At 46.0% G+C, this 24,966-nt stretch overlaps 2 protein-coding genes across 2 annotated transcripts; both read right to left on the reverse strand.

Moving 5' to 3' along the window:
* Window positions 1-339: 339 nt before the first annotated feature.
* On the reverse strand, window positions 340-20,222 carry LOC117042542 (zinc finger protein 91-like). The gene is made up of 12 exons (XM_033142084.1): window positions 20,065-20,222; window positions 19,210-19,485; window positions 18,267-18,363; window positions 16,465-16,547; window positions 15,846-15,972; window positions 12,431-14,796; window positions 6,153-6,177; window positions 4,484-4,866; window positions 4,248-4,374; window positions 3,385-3,467; window positions 2,994-3,120; window positions 340-1,642 (listed from the first exon to the last, which is right to left on the reverse strand). Exons 1-12 carry the CDS (start codon window positions 20,137-20,139, stop codon window positions 444-446), a joined length of 4,968 nt encoding a protein of 1,655 aa, XP_032997975.1. The 5' UTR covers window positions 20,140-20,222; the 3' UTR covers window positions 340-443.
* A 569-nt stretch (window positions 20,223-20,791) lies between these two features.
* On the reverse strand, window positions 20,792-21,637 carry LOC117042543 (zinc finger and SCAN domain-containing protein 30-like). The gene is made up of 2 exons (XM_033142085.1): window positions 21,012-21,637; window positions 20,792-20,929 (listed from the first exon to the last, which is right to left on the reverse strand). The coding sequence occupies exons 1-2, from the start codon at window positions 21,423-21,425 to the stop codon at window positions 20,792-20,794; spliced, it is 552 nt and encodes a 183-aa protein (XP_032997976.1). The 5' UTR covers window positions 21,426-21,637.
* Between the last annotated feature and the right edge of the window lie 3,329 nt (window positions 21,638-24,966).

Here is a 24,966-nt window from a genome sequence, read left to right on the forward strand (position 1 = left end):
TTAAGAATGGATAGGTTTGATCTTCTTGCAGTCCATGGGAGTCTCCTCCAGCACCATAATTCAAAAGCATCAATTCTTCGGCGAAAAGAAGAAGGAGGGCGGGGTACAAACAATTATTAATAATAATAATAATTTCTGCTGCTGGTGGAGAAGCATCACTGTCACTGGCGCTGATTTCAGATGTGATTGTGCCATTTTGGGGTGAGAGCTTAAAATCAACGCCACCAGTGATGGCACTTTACACCGCTGGTGGAAGCAGCAGGGCAAGTGGGGAAGTCTTGGGTCTGCCACCTGAAGTAGGACCACGTCTGCCCTCAGGACTCTACTCAAGTCATGCCCCATCCTCCATCCCTTGCCAGCTTAGCACCAATCTGAAAGCGGAGTTCAACTGTCACAGACTCACATTCCATATCCAGACTGCGTCTACATTTCCCAAACTCCAATCATTTAAAAGGCTTCTCCCGTGTGTGAATTATTTGATGTGAAGTGAGATTTGACTTGCGAGTGAAGCTCTTCCCACACTGCAAACATTTATATGGTTTCTCCCCAGTGTGGATTATTTGGTGAGTGGTGAGATGGATCTTCTGTGAAAAGCTCTTTCCACACTCCAAGCATGTATGTGGTTTCTCCCCAGTGTGAATTCTCTGATGTGTAGTGAGATGTGTCTTCCGTAAGAAGCTCCTCCCACACTCCAAGCATTTGAACAGTTTCTCCCCTACATGGATTCTCTGATGGGTAACAAGGGCAGAATTTCGATGAAAGCTCTTTCCACACTCCGAGCATTTATATGCTTTCTGCCCGGTGTAAAGTCTTTGATGAGCATAAAGATTTTTCTTCTGACGGAAGCTCTTCCCACACTCCAAGCATTTAAACGCTTTCTCCCCTGTATGGATCCTCTGATGATTACAAAGGGTAGAAGTGTTACGAAAGCTTGTTCCACACTCCAAGCATTTATATGGCTTCTCCCCTGTGTGAATTCTTTGATGTGACGTGAGATTCGTCCTCCGAGTGAAACTCTTACCACACTCCAAGCAGTTATACGGTTTCTCTCCAGTGTGGGTTCTTTGATGAGTAGTGAGGTGTATTTTCTGTGAGAAACTCTTTCCACATGCTAAGCATTTAAAAGGTTTCTCTCCTGTATGGATCCTCTGATGAGTAAAAAGGACATACTTTTGATGAAAGCTCTTTCCGCACTCTAAGCATTTATATGCTTTCTCCCCCTTGTGAGTTCTTTGATTAGCAGCGAGATTTCTCTTCTGACGGAATCTCTTTCCAAAATGCAAGCATCTCAATGGTTTCTCCCCCATGTGAACTCTTTGGTGAATAATGAGATGTGTCTTTCGTGAAAATCTCTTTCCGCATTCCAGGCATTTAAATTGTTTTTCGTCTGTGTGGATTTTGTAATGAGTTTTTGGTTTTGATTTAGAAGGGAAACTTCTCCAATATACAAAGTGTGTACTCTTTTGCGTATTTTCTTGGACCGGGATATGATGGCTCACGTTGCCATGAGAATAAGGGGACTTATTCCTCCTCTTTTCTTCCCCTTCAGGTTTCCTTCTTTGAGCTTCTCTCTGTATACATGTGTCCCATTCTGCGAACACCCCATGTGGTTCGCCTTCATTTTTGGTTTTCCATTCACATCCTGTCCCAAAGAAGAGAGGAAACTGTTAAGAGCCTGAGGTACAAATGGAGCCCCCAAAATCACTGACAGTGACATATAAAGCTTGTGATAATGGAGGAATGGAAAAATCTTAGCTGGAAAGCAGGTCTTATCATCCATCTATCTGCCACTTTTAAAACCATAACTGCCAGCCAGAGTTCTATACTCTATTCCAGGCATGTCCAACAGGTAGATCGTGATCTACCAGTAGATCACTGGACGTCTGTGGTAGATCACCGGTAGATCAGTGGCTGCCCCCAAAGAAGCTAAAAAAACTTTGGCTCCCCTAAAAAAAAGCTCAACATCTTTGCCCTGCACCCCTAAAATGACCTGAACCACCAAAAATAGGGCTTTCCTTCCTAAAAAAAAAGCTCAGTGTCACTTTCCTCTTCCCCAAAGAAGCTCAACAACTTTTACATGAACCCCCCAAAAAGGGGGTAGATCACTGCCAGTTTTTAACTCTGTGAGTAGATCACAGTCTCTTGGAAGTTGGCCACCCCTGCTCTATTCTATTGGATCCATGGAGAATGGAACAAAACTGTCACTTCAGACATGAAACTCCCTGCAGGATCTCGGGCAGCCACTCTCCCAGACTAGGCTAACTCACAGGGTTATGGAATGGGCTAAACCATGGAACAATCATATGAATTCTCTTTTGGCAGAAGATCATTACAGTTGTACCTCGGCTCCTGAACACCCTGGGAGTCGAACGTTCCAACTCCCAAACGATCAAAAACTGGAAGTGTTCTGGTTTTTGAACATTCTTTTGGAACCTGAACGTCCGAGGGGGCTTCTGTGGCTTCCGATTGGCTGTAGGAGCTTCCTGAAGCCAATCAGAAGACGCGCTTTGCTTTCCGAATGTTTCAGAAGTCAAATGGACTTCTGGAACGGATTCCGTACGACTTCCGAGGTACAACTGTAGTTCAATCATTAAAGGATCTTGGAAGAAGCCCGTCAGTGATCTGAGCTTCGCACATTGGAGAGATTCTGTGCCACAGCAGACAAAATTAGGTTAGGTGGTGTTAGGTAGGTTACGTAGGCTATGGCAGGTGTCTTCCTTCTGCAATTCTACATTGGCTTCTATCTCTATTTGCATTCATTGCAACTCTTGATGTTTCTTACAGCTGACTGTTATATACATTATGTTGCCGATTTACCATTTTGCCTCCTTGTGGTTTTTCGTTAAATGGAAATTAATCAGTCAAAATAGAGAAAACCTTCTAAACTGGAAGAAAGGGAACTGAGGTGCTAAAATACCGAAAATGTGCAAAGCGGCCCATTATTTTAGGCTCTAAATGCTATTCCCATCAACTGTGAAAACAAGGAGCCTTACCAAGAGAGAAAGCATTCCTACAATTCTCCTCCATGACTATTTTATGCAGTGTCCTTTGGTCAGCATCCAGCAGAGCCCACTCCTCCTCTGTGAAATCCACAGCAACCTCCTCAAACAACACGGGACCCTGAGAGAAAAGGAAATAGTTGCCTTGTTGTAGGTAATATTTATGTTATCCACCAGCAAAATCCAGAAGACGCCTCAAAGTAGGATGACTTGAGTATTATCCTGCAGAACTTAAACCTTCTTGAGTGGCACTCATAGCCTCCCTAGCGGGCAGCTTTGACAAACTCAAACAGAGAAGTTTACATTAGCCTACAGAGGTGAGTAGATGACAGAGGAACCCAAGCTGCCCCCTAACTTCTCTCCCCACAATGACCCTTCCCCCTACCTGATCTGGTGCCACAGCAACTGCTTCCTGTCTGTTGCGAACAGGAGACGGCTGAGCAGGTCTTGCCACCAGTATTTCTTCACCTGAGAGACAAAGATGGTGGGAAAGGAAGTCGCACGTGCTTGTCTCAGGGGCTAAGTGACATGTATCAGGGTATAACACACTGACTTTACAAAATGTCTCATCCATTGTACATATTGTTTTATCTGCCTTGACATTATCTAATTAACATTAACAGTGGCTATCTTAACATTATATATGAAAATGCAAGGCCCAATTCCACCTGGCCTAGGGGACGGGGCCCACACTCACCCTGAACAGCTAAAAGGCTCCTGGGAGGCTGGAGGGAGATTGCTGGAACAACTCTTGGGTTGGGGCAACTGGCCAAAATGTTTTTGTAGGTTTTAAACAGTTCTAATTTTGGTTCCTCTGTTTCATTTTTGTTGGGTTGGTGTTGGTTAAATGTTTAGTTGAGGTTGGCAGTTACTTTAATTTGGGTATAACTGTAAACTGTTTATTATTGTTATTATTGGTTTTATTGGTTTGTTTGTTGCTGGCATAGGATATCTTGTTTTTTAATGTTTGATGTTTGGCTGTGTTTTATGTTGCAAGCCGCCCAGAGTGGCTGGGGAAACCCAGCCAGATGGGAGGGATACAATTAAATTATTATTATTATTATTATTATTATTATTATTATTATTATTATTATTATTATTATTTCTCACGGCTTGAGGCCTCAAATATTGAAACCCACTCGTTTTTTAATCTTTGGGAAACGATGGGGGGAAGCATCTTCCCCTGAAAGTTTTGGGAGAATGGAAGATCCCATACACTTCAGGAAGTTGAGGTTAATTATTTCTTACTGAGTAATGCAGCACCTCCACTGCTCTCCAGAACGTTTCTCCTTAGCAGGAAGCACTCCTTCACATCCAGTGAAGAACTCTCTCTCTCAGGGAAATTAGCTGCCACCTCTGCAAAGAGACACTTTACCTGAAACAACAATGAAGCTATCAAAGACAGTGAATGGGCAGATTTCCAGGAAGTGATTGATTCACATTCTGGGCCCCTTGGAAGTAGCAGAGGGGAACTCAACTCTCACCTGCTGCTCTGCCTGTTTCTTGTTCTCTGCCCAGCTCAGGAGGAAACCTTCAGCCAGGGCCACTGCCTGGGAACTGGTCTCCGCTCCACATTCCCTGACCCAGCTCTCCATCTCTGAGGGAAGGACGGTCAGGAACTGCTCCAGGATCACCAGGTCCAGGATCTGAGTCTTTGTGCATCGCTCTGGCTTCAGCCACTCACGGCAAAGGTGGTGGAGTTGGCTGCAAACCTCTCGGGGTCCCTCAGCCTCGTGGTAGCAGAACTTTCTGAATTGCTGGCGCCGCACATCTGAGCTGAGGGTCTTCTCCCCATCCAGGCCGGCTGAGTCTTGGTCTTCCATCTTTCTTACTATTCCAAGGATGCCTGCAACTGGGCTACAGACTCCTCCTGAAAAGCAGAGATACAAGGCTGGATTAAGGTGCTGAAGGACCCTCCTTCCTTCAGGAAGGAACACATGGAGTAAGGTAGCCCAAAATAATGATTCTGGTATCCTAAAGGTTAACCAATTTATTACCGCACAGGCTTCAGTATACTACAAAAGAAAACCCATTGCATTTCACAACTCTCAGCACTACACAAACAGAATATATTTCGCCACCCTTATAAAGAGAAAGAAAACGCTCTGACCTTCCTTTGAGTTGCGCTTGTAGGTTTAATGGTTTTAGTCATCTCTTGTTTTTGGACTTTAATATTACTTGGATGAATGTTGTTTCACTGTTTCCCGTTGGTTTTATTTCTTGCCTATCAAAAGTTTTGAATTAAAGCTGCCAATCCGCTGAATGAATCTTAGTTGATTACAGTGGACGCTCGGGTTGCGAACGTGATGCGTGCAGGAGGCACGTTCGCAACCCGCAGCGTTCGCAACCCACAGCGCCGCGTCTGTGCAAGTGTGGGTCACGATTCGGCGCTTCTGCACATGCGTGAGCGCCAAAACCAGGAAGTAACCCATTCCAGTACTTCCAGGTTCGGTGCGGTGCGCAACCCGAAAATGCGCAACCTGAAGCGGCCGTAACCCAAGGTATGACTGTACTTTAACATTTACTTAGAAATAATAACATTCATCAAATATTAACAATTCATTCCAATTGTTTACTGTAAAATCATATTGCTTCCCTGTATCTGAGATCTAGTACACTGCTTCTCTAATGTGACTATTCTATTCCTCTTATTCACTGCAATATCCGTGGCCCAATATTTTCCTAACTGGACCAGGGTTTTGTCCACCTCTCTCTCTTTCCCTTTCTTTGTCTGTATCATCGGTGGAGAAAAACACACATTTCTATCCAGTTGCGCTCCGAAATTGCTTTCAAGTATCACTGGCTAGGACTGTTCTCTGCTAGAGTTTACAGGCTCCATTTTCAGCCTGCAACCAAATGTCTGCAACCGTTTATTGACTTTTAATGTATTGTTTTCAATTCTCTTTCATAAAAGCAATTTGCTTCCTTTGAATCGGCCTCTCTCTCCTGCCTTTGATTAAAAGGGCACAATTTTTCAGTAATGCCCATTGTGAAAAGATCCCCTTTCACGCTTCAGGGGTTTCCATGTCTGTAAGTGGCCTTGCGTTGTTGTGTGACTAACGAATTCTCTTTTTTCTTTTCTTTTTTTGGTAGTGGGGTGTTCTACTTGAAATCAAAGTCCAGGTGATAGTTCACTTCCAAGCATCAACTCACCTGCTTCAAATCCTCCAAGCCCTGCGTATCAAAGGGGCATCCTGGCTTTGCAGAGGAGAGGAAAGACACTCCAGTCCCTGACACAGACAAGAAACTGTTGCTTATGTACATACGCTACATAAGCCTACCCCACAGGGCTGTTGTGAAGAGAAAAAGAGGAGCTGAAGAAAACATTAAGGAAAGCCATTCAAGAGTTAATTCCTCACAATGCAGCTGGAAGAGGAAGAAGAAGAAGAAGAGGAAGAGTTTGGATTTGATATCCCGCTTTATCACTACCCGAAGGAGTCTCAAAGCGGCTAACATTCTCCTTTCCCTTCCTCCCCTACAACAAACACTCTGTGAGGTGACAGGTGGGTAGCCGTGCTGGTCTGCCATAGTCGAAACAAAATAGAAAATTCTTTCCAGTAGCACCTTAGAGACCACCTGAGTTTGTTCTTGGTATGAGCTTTCGTGTGCATGCACACGAAGAAGTATCTGAAGAAGTGTGCATGCACACGAAAGCTCATACCAAGAACAAACTCAGCTGGTCTCTAAGGTGCTACTGGAAAGAATTTTCTATTTTGTTTCGTCTGTGAGGTGAGTGGGGCTGAGAGGCTTCAGAGAAGTGTGACTAGCCCAAGGTCACCCAGCAGCTGCATGTGGAGGAGCGGGAAAGTGAACCCGGTTCCCCGGATTACGAGTCCACCACTCTTAACCACTACACCACACTGCCTTAGCAGTGTTGCTGGGCAGAACTGGCACAGTCAGGCTTAGTAGGTAAGGGGCTCAGGTTACAGCATTCAGAGTGGGAAAGGGCAGAGAGCGTAGAGCACTCTGGAGAGAAGCATTGGAACTGACACCTTTGAGGAAGAGTTGCAGGACTCCATTGCAAGAGAACACTTGCCCTGCGGACTTTGGCACAGCAAGGGCTTCGTAAGCAAAGAAACCGTCCGGGGCTCAGAGAGGGAAAGCTGCTCTCGTAACATGTGAGGGATCCTATTCCCTCCCCTTCAATACTTCCCCCAACAGTGACTCTCCCTAGGTTTCACTGACAACTAGGATGAATCCTTCAGTGTTCATATGGGAGTTGTCTCTGGGGTACCTCAGGGCTCTACGGTTGAAAACCTCTTGCCACCTATGGGATCCCCTTACCAGGGTTCCCAACTACTGCAGTTTGCCTTCCCTTTAGGCAAATAAGTGGCACACTTTGCTTCACTGCCCAGCCCTCTGTATGACAGGAGAATAAGCAAACAGTTTCCTCTTCCCCAGGAAAGCTTTGTTCTCTCCTCTTAGTCGCACCTCTTAAGGTACTGATACACTGCCACAGTCAACGAACGTTTAAGCACATTTAACTTTATTAGGTAACTTGAAAACATGGATGTCTCGGGTTATTACTGGTACAAATCTTCTTCTCATGTAATTCAGCTTTGTTATAATATTTCCTGCATCCCTTGAGCAATGGTAATGACCTTTCCTCCCATTCCCCAAAGCCTAACCTCTCCTTTTCTCTCTCTAATCCTCCACCCCCAACTGCCAACCCCCCCCCCCAAATAAACAAGTTTTGTATAAAGTGTTGGTGTTGGGCTAGTAAAGACAATTCGTGTTGTGTTTTAATTTGTGGGAAGCTACCCAGAACGGCTCGGGTAACCCAGTCAGATGGGTGGCATATAAATATATTATTATTATTATTATTATTATTATTATTATTATTATTATTATTATTATTATTATTATTTTCTTCTGCTGAACAGCTGCTTCCTGCGATGAGTTTGAATGAGCTTCTGCAGTGCACACACCCAACACCCAGGAAGATGCACACGTATCTTCAGCCTATGGGCTGAAATAGTTTTGATCTTCCTATAGGTGTCCCCCTCCCCCTTTTTAACAGTTGTCACCTGGGCATCTCCCTTCCCTTCCCGTCGCATTTTCCTGCCTTGCCTCCCCCCCCCTCCCCGCCTTTCAGCCCTGCAGACTCAGACCCACAAACTGGAGCCTCTGGGGCGGGGAAGGGGGCTCACCGGATCCCGCGAGGAGCCACGGACGCTGCTCTTGGGAGGAAGGGAGGGATGGCGACCAAGGAACGTCCCTCCAGGGGAGAACTCCCAGCAGGAAGCAGAGTTGGGAGGGAGGGGGCCTTCGCTCTGGAGGACCGGCCGCCCAGGCCCCCGCCCGCCTCGCTTTTTACCTTCCTCTCTAGGAATCCAGCTGAGCTCATTTTAACCCTTAGGAGGCCAACGCCGCAGCAGGATCCCTGTGGGACGCAGGCGAAGAGCCCGGCTGGTGGACCAGTCTAGCCTAGCCTCTTACTCTTGAAATATTTTATGAAACAGCGGCCTAGAAACATGATGTGTAAATAAAGGAGGTAGAAGGCCCTGTCCAACCTCACCTCGAGTTGGGTGCCTTGGTTATTGTTGAGTTTTGTTACCACTCTTCACCACGTGGTCCAAGGGTGGGTCAGAAAAATGTAAAACACGAAATTAAAAACCAAATTAGTCACAACTATATGGGTGTGTCAAAACTAAATAAAAAACAAAATATGGGTGTGTCAAAAAAAATCCTTCCAGTAGCACCTTAGTTTTTATTTTGTTTTGACTATGGCAGACCAACACGGCTACCTACCTGTATATGTGTGTGTGTGTGTGAGAGAATGTAATTTGGTCTACACTCTTTCTTTCTCTCTCTCTCTCTCTATATATAGGCCTATATATATATTCCAGCCCTTTAGCAATTTAACCTATTGGTTATCAATCAATCAATCAATCAAAATAATAAGTATAATAGTACCCTGCCCATCTAGACTGAGTTTCCCCAGACACTCTGGACAGCTTCCAACGTAAATAAAAGCATATAAAACATTAAACATTAATAAGCTTCAATACACAGGGCTGCCTTCAGATATCTTGTAAAAGTTGTGCAGTTCTTTATCTCCTTGACATCTGGTGGGAGGGAGTTCCACAGGGCGGGTGCCACCACTGAGAAGACCCTCTGCCTGGTTCCCTGTAACCTCACTTTTCCCAGTGAGGGAACTGCCAGAATACCCTCGAAGGAGGACCTCGGTGTCCAGGCAGAATGATGGGGGTGGAGATGCTCTTTCAGGTTTCAGGGCTGAGGCCATTTAGAACTTTGAAGGTCAGCACCAACACTTGAATTGTGCTCGGAAACATACTGGGAGCCATTGTAGACCCTAAAGCTGGGGTCAGGGATCCTATGGCTGTGATTCATTGAAGCATTGAAGGGTTTAGAGTAGATGACCCTTTGGACCGTCTCTCCCAACTCTACAATTCTAAGGTTCTCTCTTGTGGGACTGTGGGGGATTATAGCTACCAGTCAAAGCAGGACACCCATCCCATTACTGCCCCCAAGCACTGGTTTAACACTTCAGCTGCCTCTCCTGATTCAGATGCAACAGAGACCTAAAGCTTGGTGTTACCTGCATATAGATAATAGCTCTGAGAGGCTTCTTATAGTTGGGGGACAGGATGGAGCACTGTGAGACACTCCCATGGCACTGACCAGAAAGGTGCCATGACCACTTTCTGGAAATAGCCACAGAGATAGGAACAGAACCACAGGGCTCTAAAACCCCACCTCCCTGAGACACTCCAGAAGAATACTAGAATCAACTTCTGATAAATGTCAGCAGGGGCAACCAAAGCAGTCTCTGTATCATGACTAGGCCTGAAGCCAAAATGGAACAGATTCAAAAATTATGCCAAAAATCCACCTCCACCTGCCGCCATTTTGTGACTGGTGGGCCTCAGTAATGTTCAGCCATCTCAAGTGGACCCAGTTTGGGCACCTCTGCTGTGGACTGTTGCACTTGGTCATTGGAGACCAGAGTTCAGATCCCAGCTCAGACAGCCATCTGTCAGGAATGCTTTGATGGTGTTTCCTGCTTGGCAGGGGGTTGGACTGGATGGCCCTTGTGGTCTCTTCCAACTCTATGATTCTATGAAGCTCACTAGGTGGACTTGGGCAATCACTCACTCACTCCCAGCCTAGCCTACCTCATAAGGTTGCTCTGCAGAAGAACCACAGAACCACCACTTGCTACTCTCTTCCGGAGCAATGGCAGGATACCGACATGATAAAATAAAGAGACCATGTCATTGTCAGGCAGCAGGTCTTAAGGCAACTCCCTGACTTCTCTAGTTAGAGGATGTTGGAAGAAGCGCTTGGATGTGCTGGGCACGAGGCCTTGGAGATGCTACCAGTCAAAGCAGGCAATACCGGCTTAGATCATAGAATCATAGAATCATAGAGTTGGAAGAGACCCCAAGGGCCATCCAGTCCAACCCCCTGCCAAGCAGGAAACACCATCAAAGCATTCCTGACAGATGGCTGTCAAGCCTCCGCTTAAAGACCTCCAAAGAAGGAGACTCCACCACACTCCTTGGCAGCAAATTCCACTGTCGGACAGCTCTTACTGTCAGGAAGTTCTTCCTAATGTTTAGGTGGAATCTTCTTTCTTGTAGTTTGAATCCATTGCCCCGTGTCCGCTTCTCTGGAGCAGCAGAAAACAACCTTTCACCCTCCTCTATATGACATCCTTTGATATATTTGAACATGGCTATATGGGTGGTTTGGGGCAACTACCCAAGGGATCCTCTGGTTCCATAGCTGGCAACTTTACTTTGCTGATGTGGGCACTGCTGAGAGTACCACAAGCCCCAGACTGGACTTGCAGCCCCAGCTGCAACAAAACATGTCTCTTCTGCATCGAGCTCTACAGCCACAGCAGGCACTGCAGCCTTCCAGCAGCTTGACCTCATCCCAAAAGGCGCACTCCTCCATTTCCCCCCGAGACAGACGGATGCCAACATTGTGGCTTTGGAAATCCAATGCCCTTGTTCATTCCTTTACTGAAGGGCTGGATAACCTCTTGTCTACAATTTGTATATTTTGTATTTTATATGTACCTTCTTTCAAAATGCCTCAAAACTGAACTGATTTGTAAAACACTACAACTCATTATTTTTTTATTTATTAAATACAAAACAACAACAACAACACAATAACCACCACCCGTGACACATTTAAAAGGCCATAGAATAGATTGTTAATTCAGCCACAGGGCTGGGTGAACAGGAATGTTTTTGCTTGGTGCCTAAGGATATTTAACGAAGGTGCCAGGCGAGCCTCCTTGGGGAAAACATACCACAAACAGGGGACCACTGGAGAAAAGGTCTACTCTTGTGATGCCACTATCCAGACCTCTTGTGGAGAGGGCATATGAAGAAGGGCCTCAGACAATGACCATAGGGTTTAGGCTGGTTCATAGACGGAGAAGTGGTCCACTGAGCCTAGGGCTTGCCGATCAGAAGGTTGGCGGTTCGAATCCCCGCGACAGGGTGAGCTCCCGTTGGTTGGTCCCTGCTCCTGCCCACCTAGCAGTTCAAAACCAGCACTTTGAATCGGGCCTCAGATGGTGATCGCAGGGTCTGGTTTGGCTCATATGGAGATTGCTTTGTATAAACGCTGTCATTTGAGGTGGAATATCTTCCATCAGCTTCAGTTGGTGGCCCAGCTGTGCCCCTAATCTGGACAGGGATAGCACTAACACCTTTAGGCTAGACTAGGCTCTGGTAACCACTAGGTTAGATTACTGCAGTGTGTTATATATGGGGCTGCCTCTGAAGATGGTTTGGAAACTTGAGCTGGTGCAGAATTCAGCGGCCAGGTTGCTCACCAGGGCAAGACAGTTTGAGTATATAATGTCAATCTTGGCCCGAATGCATTGGCTGCCAGTTAGTTTCTTGGCCCAATTCAAAGTGCTGGTCTTAAATGGCTCAGGACCGTAATACCCCAAGGACCACTTCTCCCTTTATGAACCAGCCTGAACCCTGCGATCATTGTCTGAGGCCCTTCTTTGTGTGCCTCTTCCACAAGAGGTCTGGAGGGTGGTAACATGAGAACAGGCCCTTTCAACAGTGGCTCATCGTTTGTGAGATGCTCTCCCTAGAGAGGCTTTGTAGAAATGACCTTGTTTTCACAAGTTTGTAACATAATACTACTGCTATTGCTGATAAATGGATTTATATCTTAGGCTATTCCACCAGGCTTCTCACATTCTACAATGGATCCAGTCTTCCAATCTGTAGTTATCTCCAAATGGCCCTCAGGACTCTGCTGAGACCATGCCCCATCCCCCACCAACTCAGCTCCCATCTGTAATAGGAGTTAAACTGTGGCAGAATCGCATTCCATATTCCGATCATTTCTCTAGTTCCCCTCCTGAGTGAATTCTTTGAAGAGCAGTCTCTTATTACTGAAGCATTTTGTACACTCCCAAGTATTTATGGTTTCTCTCCTGCGTGGATTTTTTTATGAGAAACAAGACTTATCTTCCGCGTGAAGCTCTTTCCACATACCAAACACTTAAATGGTTTCTCCCCAGTGTGAATTCTCTGATGAGCAGCAAGTGATTCCTTCCGACAAAAGTTCTTCCCACAGTCCATACATTTATGCGGTTTCTCTCCTGTGTGAATTCTTTGATGAGCAGTGAGCTGTGTCTTCTGACAGAAACTCTTTCCACACTCCAAGCATTTATATGGTTTCTTTCCTGTATGGATTCTCTGATGATTAACAAGGGCAGAACTATGGCGAAAGCTTTTTCCACACTCCACGCATTTATGTGGCTTCTCCCCTGTGTGGATCCTTTGATGAATGCTGAGGCCTCTGTTTCTCTTAAAGGCCATTCCACACTCCAAGCATTTAAATGGTTTCTCCCGTGTATGAATTATTTGATGAGTGGTGAGGTTTGTGCCTGTACTAAAGGTCTTTCCACATTCTAAGCACTTAAAGGGTTTCTCCCCCGTGTGAATTCTTAGATGATTACTCAGATTTATCTTCTGACAGAAGCTCTTTCCGCATTCCAAGCATTTAAATGGTTTCTCCCCTGTATGGATCCTTTGATGGGTTACGAGGTCAGAATTTTGACAAAAGATCTTTCCACACGCCAAGCATTTATGTGGTGCATCCTTTCTGTGAATTCTTTCATGATAAGTAAGATGCATTTTCCAATAGAAGCTCTTTCCGCATTCCAAACATTTGTACGGTTTCTCCCCAGTGTGAGTTATTTGATGATGTGTTAGGCTTCTGTTTCTACTAAAGGTCTTTCCGCATTCCAAACATTTGTATGGTTTCTCCCCCGTGTGAGTTCTCTGATGAGTAGTGAGATGTGTCCTTCGACAGAAGCTCTTTCCACATTCTGAACATTTATATGGTTTCTCCCCTGTGTGAGTTCTGCGGTGGGAAGCAAGATTTGTCTTCTGAGAGAAGCTCTTTCCACACTCCAAGCATTTAAATGGTTTCTCCCCTGTATGGATCCTTTGATGGGTAACAAGGAGAGAATTCTGAGAAAAGTTCTTTCCACACTCCAAGCATTTATGTGGTGTTTTCCTTGTGTGGATCCTTTGATGATAAGTGAGATGGATCTTCCAACAAAAGCTCTTTCCACATTGCAAGCATTTAAATGGCTTGTCCCCTGTGTGAATTCTTTGATGAGTATTGAGATGCGTCTTCCGGAAGAAGCGCTTTTCACATTCCGAACATTGGTATGGTTTCTCCCCCAGGTGAATTCTGTGGTGGTTAGTGAGATTCCTCTTCTGAGAGAAGCTCTTTCCACACTCCAAGCATTTGTATGTTTTACCCCCTGCATGAATTATTAGATGAGTAGTGAGGCTTCCGCTTCTTTTAAAGGTCTTCCCACATTCCAAGCACCTGTACAGCTTCTCTCCTGTGTGAATTCTCTGATGAGCAGTGAGATGTGTCCTCCGAAGGAAGGCCTTTCCACATTCCAAGCAATTAAATGGTTTTTCTCCGGTGTGAATTCTGTGGTGCGCTGTCAGATTTCTCTTCTGAGAGAAGCTCTTTCCACACTCCAAGCATTTATGTGGTTTCTCCCCTGTGTGGGCCCTTTGATGAATACCAAGGCTTGTGCTTGTATTAAAGCCCGAACATTGGTATGGTTTCTCCCCCAGGTGAATTCTGTGGTGGTTAGTGAGATTCCTTTTCTTAGAGAAGCTCTTTCCACACTCCAAGCATTTGTATGTTTCCCCCCCTGCGTGAATTATTAGATGAGTAGTGAGGCTTCTGCTTCTTTTAAAGGTCTTCCCACATTCCAAGCACCTGTACAGCTTCTCTACTGTGTGAATTCTCTGATGAGCAGTGAGATGTGTCCTCCGACGGAAGGCCTTTCCACATTCCAAGCAATTAAATGGTTTTTCTCCGGTGTGAATTCTGTGGTGCGCTGTCAGATTTCTCTTCTGAGAGAAGCTCTTGCCACACTCCAAGCATTTATGTGGTTTCTCCCCTGTGTGGGCCCTTTGATGAATACCAAGGCTTGTGCTTGTATTAAAGCCCTTTGCGCATTCAAAGCTTTTGTGTGGTTTCTCCCCTGTGTCGATTTTGTAGTGAGTTTTAAGTTTAGATTTAGAATGGAAACTTCTCCAACATACAAAACATGTAATTGTTTCTCTTCTGTTTTGCGTTTCTTCTTGGACTGGGATTTCACTGGAGTCAGTGCCCTGAGAAGCAGGGGAATGATTCCTCCTCTTCTCTCCTTCTGTTTTCCATCTCTGCTGCTCCATCTTCATACATGTGTCTCTTTCTGCAAACACCCCATGTAGTTCTCTCTGATTCTCAGTTTTCCATTCATAACCTACCGCAAAGAAGAAACGGAACTCTTAAGACAATGGAACCTCAAATCTTGACAACTATACACAATTCTTTTGATAATGGAAGAATACAAAAATGGAAAAGTCTTAGCTGGGAGGTAAATCTTCCCATCTATTTATCTGCCTCTGTTAATACCTTGACTGACACCCAGTGTCCTATGTATTATTGGATTAGATGCATGAAAGACCCAAATTCAGATCCCAGCTCAGACATGAAGTTCACTGAATTGTACTCAGCAATCATCCTCTCTAAGTAGCTCAACTCAAACCACCAAGCAACCCCATGCATTCTCTTCTGAACCCCTTGGAGCAATGTTGGGATAGAAGTGTGATAAAAATGAGGAGAGGCCCTGTGATTCAGAGCAATGCATTCAGAAGAACCCGCAACCTGCATTCCCACCCTGCCTTCAGAGGGTGAGTAACCCCATCAAGAGCAGGCTGTCTCCCACCCATCCAGTCTAGGGAACCTCCCCCAGTAACAGTGGATTGAGCTTCATCTTATTGGTTCTCATCCAGTTCATTAGCGAGGCAAGACAATGGCCCAGCACAAGACATCCACTGCCTCACCTACAGGTGTAAAGGGGAAGTCAAGAGCACATTGTGGACAATGTACTCCGAAACTCCTGATAAGCACACTCAGGGGTTTCATGTGGATGTTAAGCAGCATGGGGGATAAAATAGAACCCCACGATGAAGACTCCAGGGGACCGAAGAGCAGTCCCCTAGCATCACCCTCTAGAAATGACTATCCAAGTAGACCTGGAATCACTGCAAAGCTGAGCAACCCACTCTGACAACCACTCTAGAAGGATACCATGGTTGATGGTATCAGAGGCTGCTGAAAGATGGAGGAGAATTAATGAGGACACATCCCAAACCCCTCTCTCCAGACGTAAATCATCACACAGGGCAACCAAAGCTGGGCCATAGCTGGTCCTAAACCCTGATTGAAATGGATCTAGTAAAGTTAATTAAGTTGCTTATATAATATAGCCTAAATCATATAATCATCAACTAAACAAACTGGGGGCCTTACTGAGAGAGACTACCATCCCACAATTCTCCTCCATGACTTCATTATGCAGCGCCCTCTGGTCAGGATCCAGCAGAGCCCATTCCTCCTCTGTGAAATACACCGCCACCTCCTCAAACGACACGGGACCCTGAAGAAGAAGAAGAAGAAGAGGAGGAGGAGGAGGAAGAGTTCGGACTTGATATCCCGCTTTTCACTCCCCTTAAGGAGTCTCAAAGCAGCTCACAATCTCCTTTCCCTTCCTCCCCCACAACAAAGACTCTGTGAGGTGAGTGGGGCCGAGAGATTTCAGAGAAGTGTGACTAGCCCAAGGTCACCCAGCAGCTGCATGTGGAGAAGCGGGGAAGCAAACCCAGTTCACCAGATTACGAGTCCACCGCTCTTAACCACTACAACACGCTGGCTCTCTTTTCTGAAAGAAAAGGAAATGGTTGCCTCTTTATAGAGAATGTAAAATATTATTGGCCACCAAACTCCAGAAGACTCCTTAAGGAAGGGTGACTGAGGATTCTCCTGCACAGCAACGAGGAGATCGGTTTGTTGAGGATCAGAGAAATGAGCAGAAGACAGAGGTGCCCAAGTGGCACCTAGCTTCTGTTCCCCTAGAGATGAGTTCCCCTACCTGATCTGGGTTCACAGCAGCTGCTTCCCATCTGTTGCCAAGAGGAAATGGCCAAGCAGGTCTTGCCAGCGCCATTTCATCACCTGCGAGAGATGAAGTTGGAAGGAAGCCTGTAGTTTGCCTCCCACATTAAGCAATGCATATCCAAGTACATGGTGGAATGACAAAATGTTTCATCCATCGTGTATATTTTGGATGTTAAGAGCACAAGAAAGGGCTCTTGTTAAGAACATATTAAGAGCCTGCTGGATCAGACCAATGGCCGATCTAGTACAGCATTCTGTTCTTACCGTGGCCAACCAGATGCCTTGGGAAACCCCCAAGCAGTATCTGAGCACAAGAGCAACTCTTCCCTCCTTTGGCTTCCAGCAACAAGTGTTGAGAAGGATACTGCCTCCGACATGAAGACAAAGCATAGCCATCATGGCTAGCAGCCATGAGAGCCTTATCACCCATGAATTTGTCTTATCTTCTTTGAAGGTGACCCGGAAACTACAATTAATCCAGAACGCGGCAGCTAGACTGGTGACTGGGAGTGGCTACTGAGACCATATAACATCAGTCCTGAAAGACCTACATTGGCTCCCAGTATGTTTCCGAGCACAATTCAAAGTGTTGGTGCTGACCTTTAAAGCCCTAAACGACCTCGGCCCAGTATACCTGAAGGAGCGTCTCCACCCTCATCGTTCAGTCCGGACACTGAGGTCCAGCGCTGAGGGCCTTCTGGCGGTTCCCTCCCTGCGAGAAGTGAAGTTACAGGGAACCAGGCAGAGGGCCTTCTCGGTGGTGGCGCCCGCCCTGTGGAACACCCTCCCATCAGATGTCAAGGAAAGAAACATCTGAAGGCAGCCCTGTTTAGGGAAGTTTTTAATGTTTGATGTTTCATCGTTTTTTAAAATATTCTGTTGGGAGCCGCCCAGAGTGGCTGGGGAAACCCAGCCAGATGGGCAGGGTATAAATAATAAATTATTATAATTATATCCCAAGTTAGTGGCCCTCACTGCCTCCTATGGGCATGAGTTCCATCGTTTAACTATATGCTGTGTGTTGAAGTACTTTTAAATAACCTTTACTGAATGTTCCAACATTCTGTTTTATTGGATGTCTGTAGGTTCTAGTGTTGGGACCCAGGTGGCGCTGTGGGTTAAACCACAGAGTCTAGGGCTTGCTGATTAGAAGGTCAGTGGTTCGAATTCCTGCTACTGGGTGAGCTCCCGTTGCTCGATCCCAGCTCCTGCCCACCTAGCAGTTTGAAAGCACGTCAAAGTGCAAGTAGATAAATAGGTACCACTCCGGCGGGAAGGTAAATGGCGTTTCTGTGCGCTGCTCTGGTTCGCCAGAAGCGGCTTTGTCATGCTGGCCACATGACCCAGAAGCTGTCTGCGGACAAACGCCGGCTCCCTTGGCCTATAGAGCGAGATGAGCACCGCAACCCCAGAGTCGGACACGACTGGACCTAATGGTCAGGGGTCCCTTTACCTTTTTAGGTTCTAGTGTTACAAGAGAAAAACTTGTCTCTGTCTGTTTTCTCCATGCCATCTCTGTACACATTGCATATTTCAGTGGTGTGCAAATATTTGTGTTCCCCACTTGGGCGTTTGGTCAGAAATCCAAGGACTGATTTAAGTTCTCAAGTAATTCAAATACATCTATCTTTTGAAGTTTGAAAAAATGCTGGAGACAACAGTCTTCCCATGATGATTAAACAATGCTGGGGGAAAGTGTTGCCCCCTCAAACATTTAAGGGATCCCATGAATTTCTTACATAATCAATATAGGGAGTTCAATTTAATAATAGTTACCCAATGAGATGGGATGTCCATCACTCTCCTGATTGTTACCACTCTGCAGGGGATTTTCTCTTGCGTCAGTGCTCGCTTCTGCAGACAAATTGCTTATCTGAAATAAAAGTGGGTGAAATTCAAAGTGACATCAAGATGTTGGTTCCATCAGCACAAACATTTCTGCTTGCCTGATGGAATGATCTCCCCTTTAGAGACGAGACAAACACTTAATGGTAAACAAAGGGCTGGGCCAAGAAATCATTTCATCAGGGGGAGGAAAGGGGTGTAGTTTTGTATATTAACCAGAAATTGGAACCTAAGCAAAGATTAAAGGGTGAGGAGGGGAGAATAATAGCAGAGGAAATTAATTGGGATGGGGAATATTTGTTAATTGTAGGAATATACGCACTCAATGAAAGAAAATCGGATTTTTAAAAAACTAGAGGAATTTATGTATGAACAATACGATGGCAAAATAATATTAATGGGAGATCTAAATGGAGTAACATCGTTAAGAGTTTGACAGGACAATACGTAAAACTGAAATAAAGGAAGGGAAATTACCCAATTCCTTTTCTGATATGGTCATAAACATGACTCTACTGGATCTATGGAGACTTAAACATCTGATGGAACGTCAATTTACTTATTATTCCTTTGTGAAAAATTCCACAAGCAGAACAGATGCCGTATGGGCATCTAAAGAATTAGGGCCAAGGGTACAAAAAAAGTAGAGGTATTACCAAGGATATTACCAATCTGGCCCAGTGAGGATTTCAAAGAAAGTAAATGTGCAGCTGAATTAGGAAAGGCATGATAGAGGGGAAAGGCCTTGGCGAGTTTGGGGCATTCCTTTGTGGGTGATATCCAGGAAAAGTGTGGCAAATATAGAGGGCTTTAAAATCCCCTCCCCCTCAGATTCTGAGCCCTTTGGAAATGCCAGGATGAAACTGTCTCTCACCTGCCGCTTCTTGTCCTCTGCTTGACTCAGGAGGAAACCTTCGGCCAGGGCCACCGCTTGGGAAGTGGTCTCTGCCCCACATTCCCTTACCCAGCTCTCCATCTCCGGAGGGAGGACAGCCAGGAACTGCTTCAGGATCACCAGGTCAAGGATCTGAGTCTTTGTGTGACCCTCTGGCTTCAGCCACTGACGGCAGAGAAGGTGGAGCCAGCTGCAAATTTCACGGGGGCCCTTTCTGGTGAAATGCCCAGCAACACCCTCAAAAGACACTCGACCCTGAAAGGCAGGGAGGTAGTTGGACTTTAATGCAGCTCGTAAATGATTTTGTGTTTCTAAAATACAAAAGACTACACAAGGAAAACTTGCACTCTTAAGTGGCTTCCACAGCCTCTCCAGTAGGGAGCTTTGACAGATGCAAAGAAAATGAGATAAATTTGTTCAGGAAGGCGAGGAGTCGACAGAGCCTTTGTGTGCCCCCTCCTTGACAACATGAGAACAAGGCCTTCTCTGCAGTGGCTCCCAGTGGCTCTGCAGTCTATGGAATGCTCCCCCCAGGGAGGCTCACATGGCGCTTTTATTATACACCTTTAGGGACCAGGCAAAAACATTCCTTTTTAACCAGGCCTTTGGTTGATCCGATTTACATTCTATGCTCTTTTTAAATGTGTTTTTTTTTGGGGGGGGGACTATTGGGTTGTTGTTTTTATTTTTATTAGGTATTTTGTGGTTTTATATCTTGATTTTATTTTGTGAACCACCCTGAGGCACTTGGGTATAGGGCAGTATATTATTATTGTTAACAACAACAACAATATCCAGCCTCTCTTTCCCTCAAGGAACCTTCTTCCCCTTTACCTGATCTGGTTCCACAGCACCTGCCTCCCCTTCACCACAAAGAGGAGACAGCCAAGAAGCTCTTGCCGGTTTCATTTCATCACCTGTGAGAGACAAAATGGTGGGGAGCCAATAGCAACTGCTTGTCCTACAGAAGGACACATCTCTAAGTACAAGTTGACATTAGAAAATGGCGCATCTATCGTAGATATTCTGAATGCTCCTAACCAGTTACCGGTTAAGTGTTTTACGTACATGTTGACATTACAAAAATGTCATCTCCTCCATCGTACTAAGTCGTGCCTTGGTTCCCGAACGGCTTACTTGCAGAACAAACCAGCTCCTGAATGCTGCAAACCTGGAAGTAAGTGTTCGCAAAAGTTTTTCGGAAGCCAAACAGCCGACGCGGCTTCCGCTTGAGTGCAGGAAGCTCCTGCAGGTCCTGCAGCCAATCAGAAGCCGCGCCTTGGTTTTCGAATGGTTTCGGGAATCAAACGGACTCCCGGAAGAGATTAAGTTCGAGAACCAAGGTACCACTGTATTTGGGGTGCTTCTTACACATTGTGCATTTCATTTGTGGGAAACTGCAATTCTCCCTATTTGGGTTCTCAGCCAGAAACCCAAGCACTCGTGTAAGTGCTCAAGTATTGAAAATAGATTCATTTTTTAACCATGGATAAGGCTACAGAAAGGGGGCCTCCCTCTGAAAAATTCACAAGAACATAAAAGCATCCCATAGGAAATGCAGTTAATTCTTACTGAGTGCTGCTGCAGCTCCCCAACTCCCCTGAACGTTCCTCCTTCGCAGGAAACACTGCTTGGCATCCACCAAAGCTCCCTCTGCTGCAGGGACATCAGTGGTTGGTTCGGCAAACAGACCTTTTCCCTGAAACGACGAGGAGATTGAAGTCACATCCCTCCCTCACATTCTGAATGCCTTGGGACCCATCATGGTGAAACATTCTCACCTGTAGCTGTTTCCACTTCCTGTCCTCTGCCTGGCTCAGGAGGTAACCTTCAGCCAGGGCCACCGCCTGGGAACTGGTCTCCACTCCGTATTCCCTCACCCAGCTCTCCATCTCCGGGGGGAGGACAGCCAGGAATTGCTCCAGGACCACCAGATCCAACAGCTCATTCTTCGTGTGTTGCTCTGGCTTCAGCCACTGACGGCAAAGATGGTGGAGTCGGCTGCAAACCTCTCGGGGCCCCTTGGCTTCTGTGTGGTTGAAATGCCCAAAGTGGAGCTGTAAATATGAGCTGAGGGTGTCCTCCTCATCCAGAATCTTCTGCATTGTTCTTTCCCAGAAGTCCCCGTTGCTCCCAACCTGGATTGCATATGGGCCTCTACCGTCTTCAAGAATGACCGAGTCTTCCTCTTCCATCTTGTTTCATCTGTGTTGCAAGGAAGACTCTCCAATTGGCCCCAAGAGACTCTTCCCACTTCTGCCCTAGCTGAAGGTGCTACCAAATCCTGAAAAATCAAGCCATTCCCAGGTGATTTTATTATCACACCATCAGGACAGAAAGATTTCCCCCGAGGAACAAGACTGCTTTAAGATGCTTGGAGACCTTGCATTTTCTTTCATTGCGGTTTGAATTCTACTGAAATTTATTGCCTTTCAGTACAGTAATATAATACAATACAATACACTAAAAAAGGAACGAAAGAAGCAATTGATATACAAATTAAAATCATTCAGCATCCAGAGCTGCTCACTTCAGTTGTTACAGCAGACAGAAAAAAGCATTTTTATTTATAAATAATTTTTTGTTATTTTCTTCCTTTTACTTCACTCAACAAACAATACCCAACAATAAAACAATCAGCTCTGCCGAGCTTTTGACTTGCCTCCCCCCCCAACATGTAATTTATTTCAATCCAATCGCGCAATAAAAAAGCATTAAGTGGGGTCCACCAAGACCCTCAGTGATTTTCAAGTGGTCCATGCAGGAAAAAAGTTTGAGAACCGCAGCTATGATTGATTTTGATTCCCAAACCTTCTCCCTGTTTACTAGATTGCTTTTTATTTATTTATTGAGTGGGAAAACATTTAGGATAAGTAAGGCTTACTATATTAATTACAGATATCAGAGCCTATAGGAAATTTAACTGGCTGTAGCTGCAGTGAGGGTTTCATAAATTTTGTTTCAGGGTAGCTGTATATTAATAAGTAAATTATTAAGGACAGAGAAGGGGATGACAGAGGATGAGATGGTTGGATAGTGTTCTCGAAGCAACTGGCATGAGTTTGGCCAAACTGCGGGAGGCAGTGGAGGATAGGGGTGCCTGGCGTGCTCTGGTCCATGGGGTCACGAAGAGTCGGACACGACTGAACGACTGAACAACAACAACAATAAGTAAATTACTAATTAAAAGCACACCAGCAATGGCTGTGTAGGGGATATGGGAAGCGGGGTTGCGGGGGAAAGAACTAGGGCATTGAAACGTCACCAATTCCCCATTTACTTCAGACAGTTGCATTTTATACTATAAACGCATATAAGAACAAAATTGTGTGGGCTCCACCCACCCCTGTCCAGCACCAGGCTAGCCCTCAACAAGGAGCTTTTTCTGCTTTCTCTGTGAAGAGGCCCCCTCTAGCCAGACTCAGTCCACCTACCCGTCTGCTTAGCAACAGAGAACCAGGCACACTTAGCAACCTTGCTTCCTGCTGAAGCCTTAGACTTATTCCTTTGCAAATGTCAGATTTAGCATACTGGGTTGTTGTTTTTTAAAAATAAAAATACATTTAAAGAAAGCTAAAAGCCCATCACCACCACCCTGCCCAGTACGTGTGAACCCCATGTCTGCAGCCCTGTGTCTATGTGTCTATGGGTTGAAGGAGATGGGGATAAAGCCCCAATAACCCGCCCAATCTCTCCATCGCAGAATCATGGCATTGTAGAGTCGGGTGGGACCCCCGGGGGTCATCTAGCCCAACCCCCTGCAATGCAACGCAGGAATCTCAGCTCGAACACCCATGGAAGATGGGCCACCCATGTCTACTACCGGTATGCTCTGCCTGCAGGGTCAGGAGGGGAGTCGGGGTGTGTGGGGTGCTGCTCGTGTTCTTCCCATTGGGGTGGCCCTAGTGGGAGCAGGATGCTGGGCTGGGGGGGGCAGGGCTGAGCTCTTGGCCCCCTCCCCACCGCTTCCCAGGGGTTCTTCTAAGCCGCCTCTTCCAGATCCTACCTTGCAGCCCCTCCTGTGCACCCTCCTCCCCTAGGGGTCCCCTTCCCCCCAAATGCACAAAGCCGGTGGGAGGGGGGCTCACCGGACGTCAGAAGAGCGATCGATCGTGAGAAATAACCAGCCTCTCGCTTCTGCTGCAAAGGAATCGCATCAAGAGAAGAAAGAGCTTGGGGGTGGGGGAGGGGAATTAGCTCTGGAGGACTCGCTCCCCCACGCACACATTCCTTTCCTCTCTAGGAAGCGGGTCGCGTTCCCTTTAACCCTTCCAAGCCCAGGCTGCAGGATCAACGCCCCTACAAGTCACTCAGAAAGAGGAGGCTAATAGGGAGGACACAACCTTGATGGCAGAAAGTGAGGAGGAATTAAAGAACCTTTTAATGAGGGTGAAAGAGGAGAGCGCAAAATATGGTCTGAAGCTCAACATCAAAAAAAAACTAAGATCATGGCCACTGGTCCCATCACCTCCTGGCAAATAGAAGGGGAAGAAATGGAGGCAGTGAGAGATTTCACTTTCTTGGGTTCCATGATCACTGCAGATGGTGACAGCAGTCACGAAAATAGAAGGCGTCTGCTTCTTGGGAGGAAAGCAATGACAAACCTAGATAGCATGTTAAAAAGCAGAGACATCACCTTGGCGACAAAGGTCCGACAAAGGTCCGTATAAAGCTATGGTTTTCCCAGTAGTAATGTATGGAAGTGAGAGCTGGACCATAAAGAAGGCTGACTGCCAAAGAATTGATGCTTTTGAATTATGGTGCTGGAGGAGACTCTTGAGAGTCCCATGGACTACCAGAAGATCAAACCTATTATTTTGCATCAGTTTCAGGTTCTGGAAAAATGTGTCCTAAATTTGGCCAAATGCAATCCTGTTAGTGATAAGACAGGTGGGCAGTCTTCAGTCCACGGGCAATAAGGCAATAAGGGCAACAAGGCCCTATCCTTACCTGTTTGCCCTCTGGCATCCCTCTACGTACTTGCCAATAATGATGGTGAAATGAATGGATGAAGAATTGGGTGCATGCTTGTGTACAGAGTGGGGTGAGAGAGAATGAATACATGAAGGAGATGAGAGATATAGTAAAGAGAGTGATGAAGTTGTGCTCCGTCTCCTTTCCAGGTTTAGTCCTACTCACTGCCAGCTGTGGGCTCACGCACCATCAGTATGTGCCCACAACTGTTTTCCCTCCAAGATAATGTGGTCCCCAACTTCAAAAGGGGTACCTACCTACACAGAGTGTAGAGGGAATAAAATGGTTGCTTGTGAGAGTACTTCCTTTGGGAAAAGAGAAGCATTTTCCTTCCATTTATGTGAGATTTTCCCTAACCCTTGATATTGAAAATTCTTCTCTATATGGAGTGAAAACGGAAGCATGAAAGCCATAGGCTCACTCTGTTCATTGATTTGTCAGACAGCACACCACAGATGGAAGCATAAATAGCTTGCTACCTGACATGTGTTTTGCAGCATGTCAAATTAAAACGACAGTACAGGTCCTGCCTGCATTCAATATGTGAAACCAAATTATTTCACACAAATACAAGAATCCTCCTGAACTCAACAAGCGGCGGTTGGCCGTTGGGTGCCCTCTAGCAACGCCTCACTTGCCCTTAGCAACGCCGCCAGGCCGTCCCTAGCAACGTCTCACGTGCCCTTAGCAACGTGGCCCGGCCGTTGGGCGCCTCCTAGCAACGCCTCATAAGCCCATAGCAACGCTGCCCGGCCGCCTTTT

This window comes from Lacerta agilis, chromosome 2 (assembly GCF_009819535.1).
Source record: "Lacerta agilis isolate rLacAgi1 chromosome 2, rLacAgi1.pri, whole genome shotgun sequence".
Taxonomy (NCBI): domain Eukaryota; kingdom Metazoa; phylum Chordata; class Lepidosauria; order Squamata; family Lacertidae; genus Lacerta; species Lacerta agilis.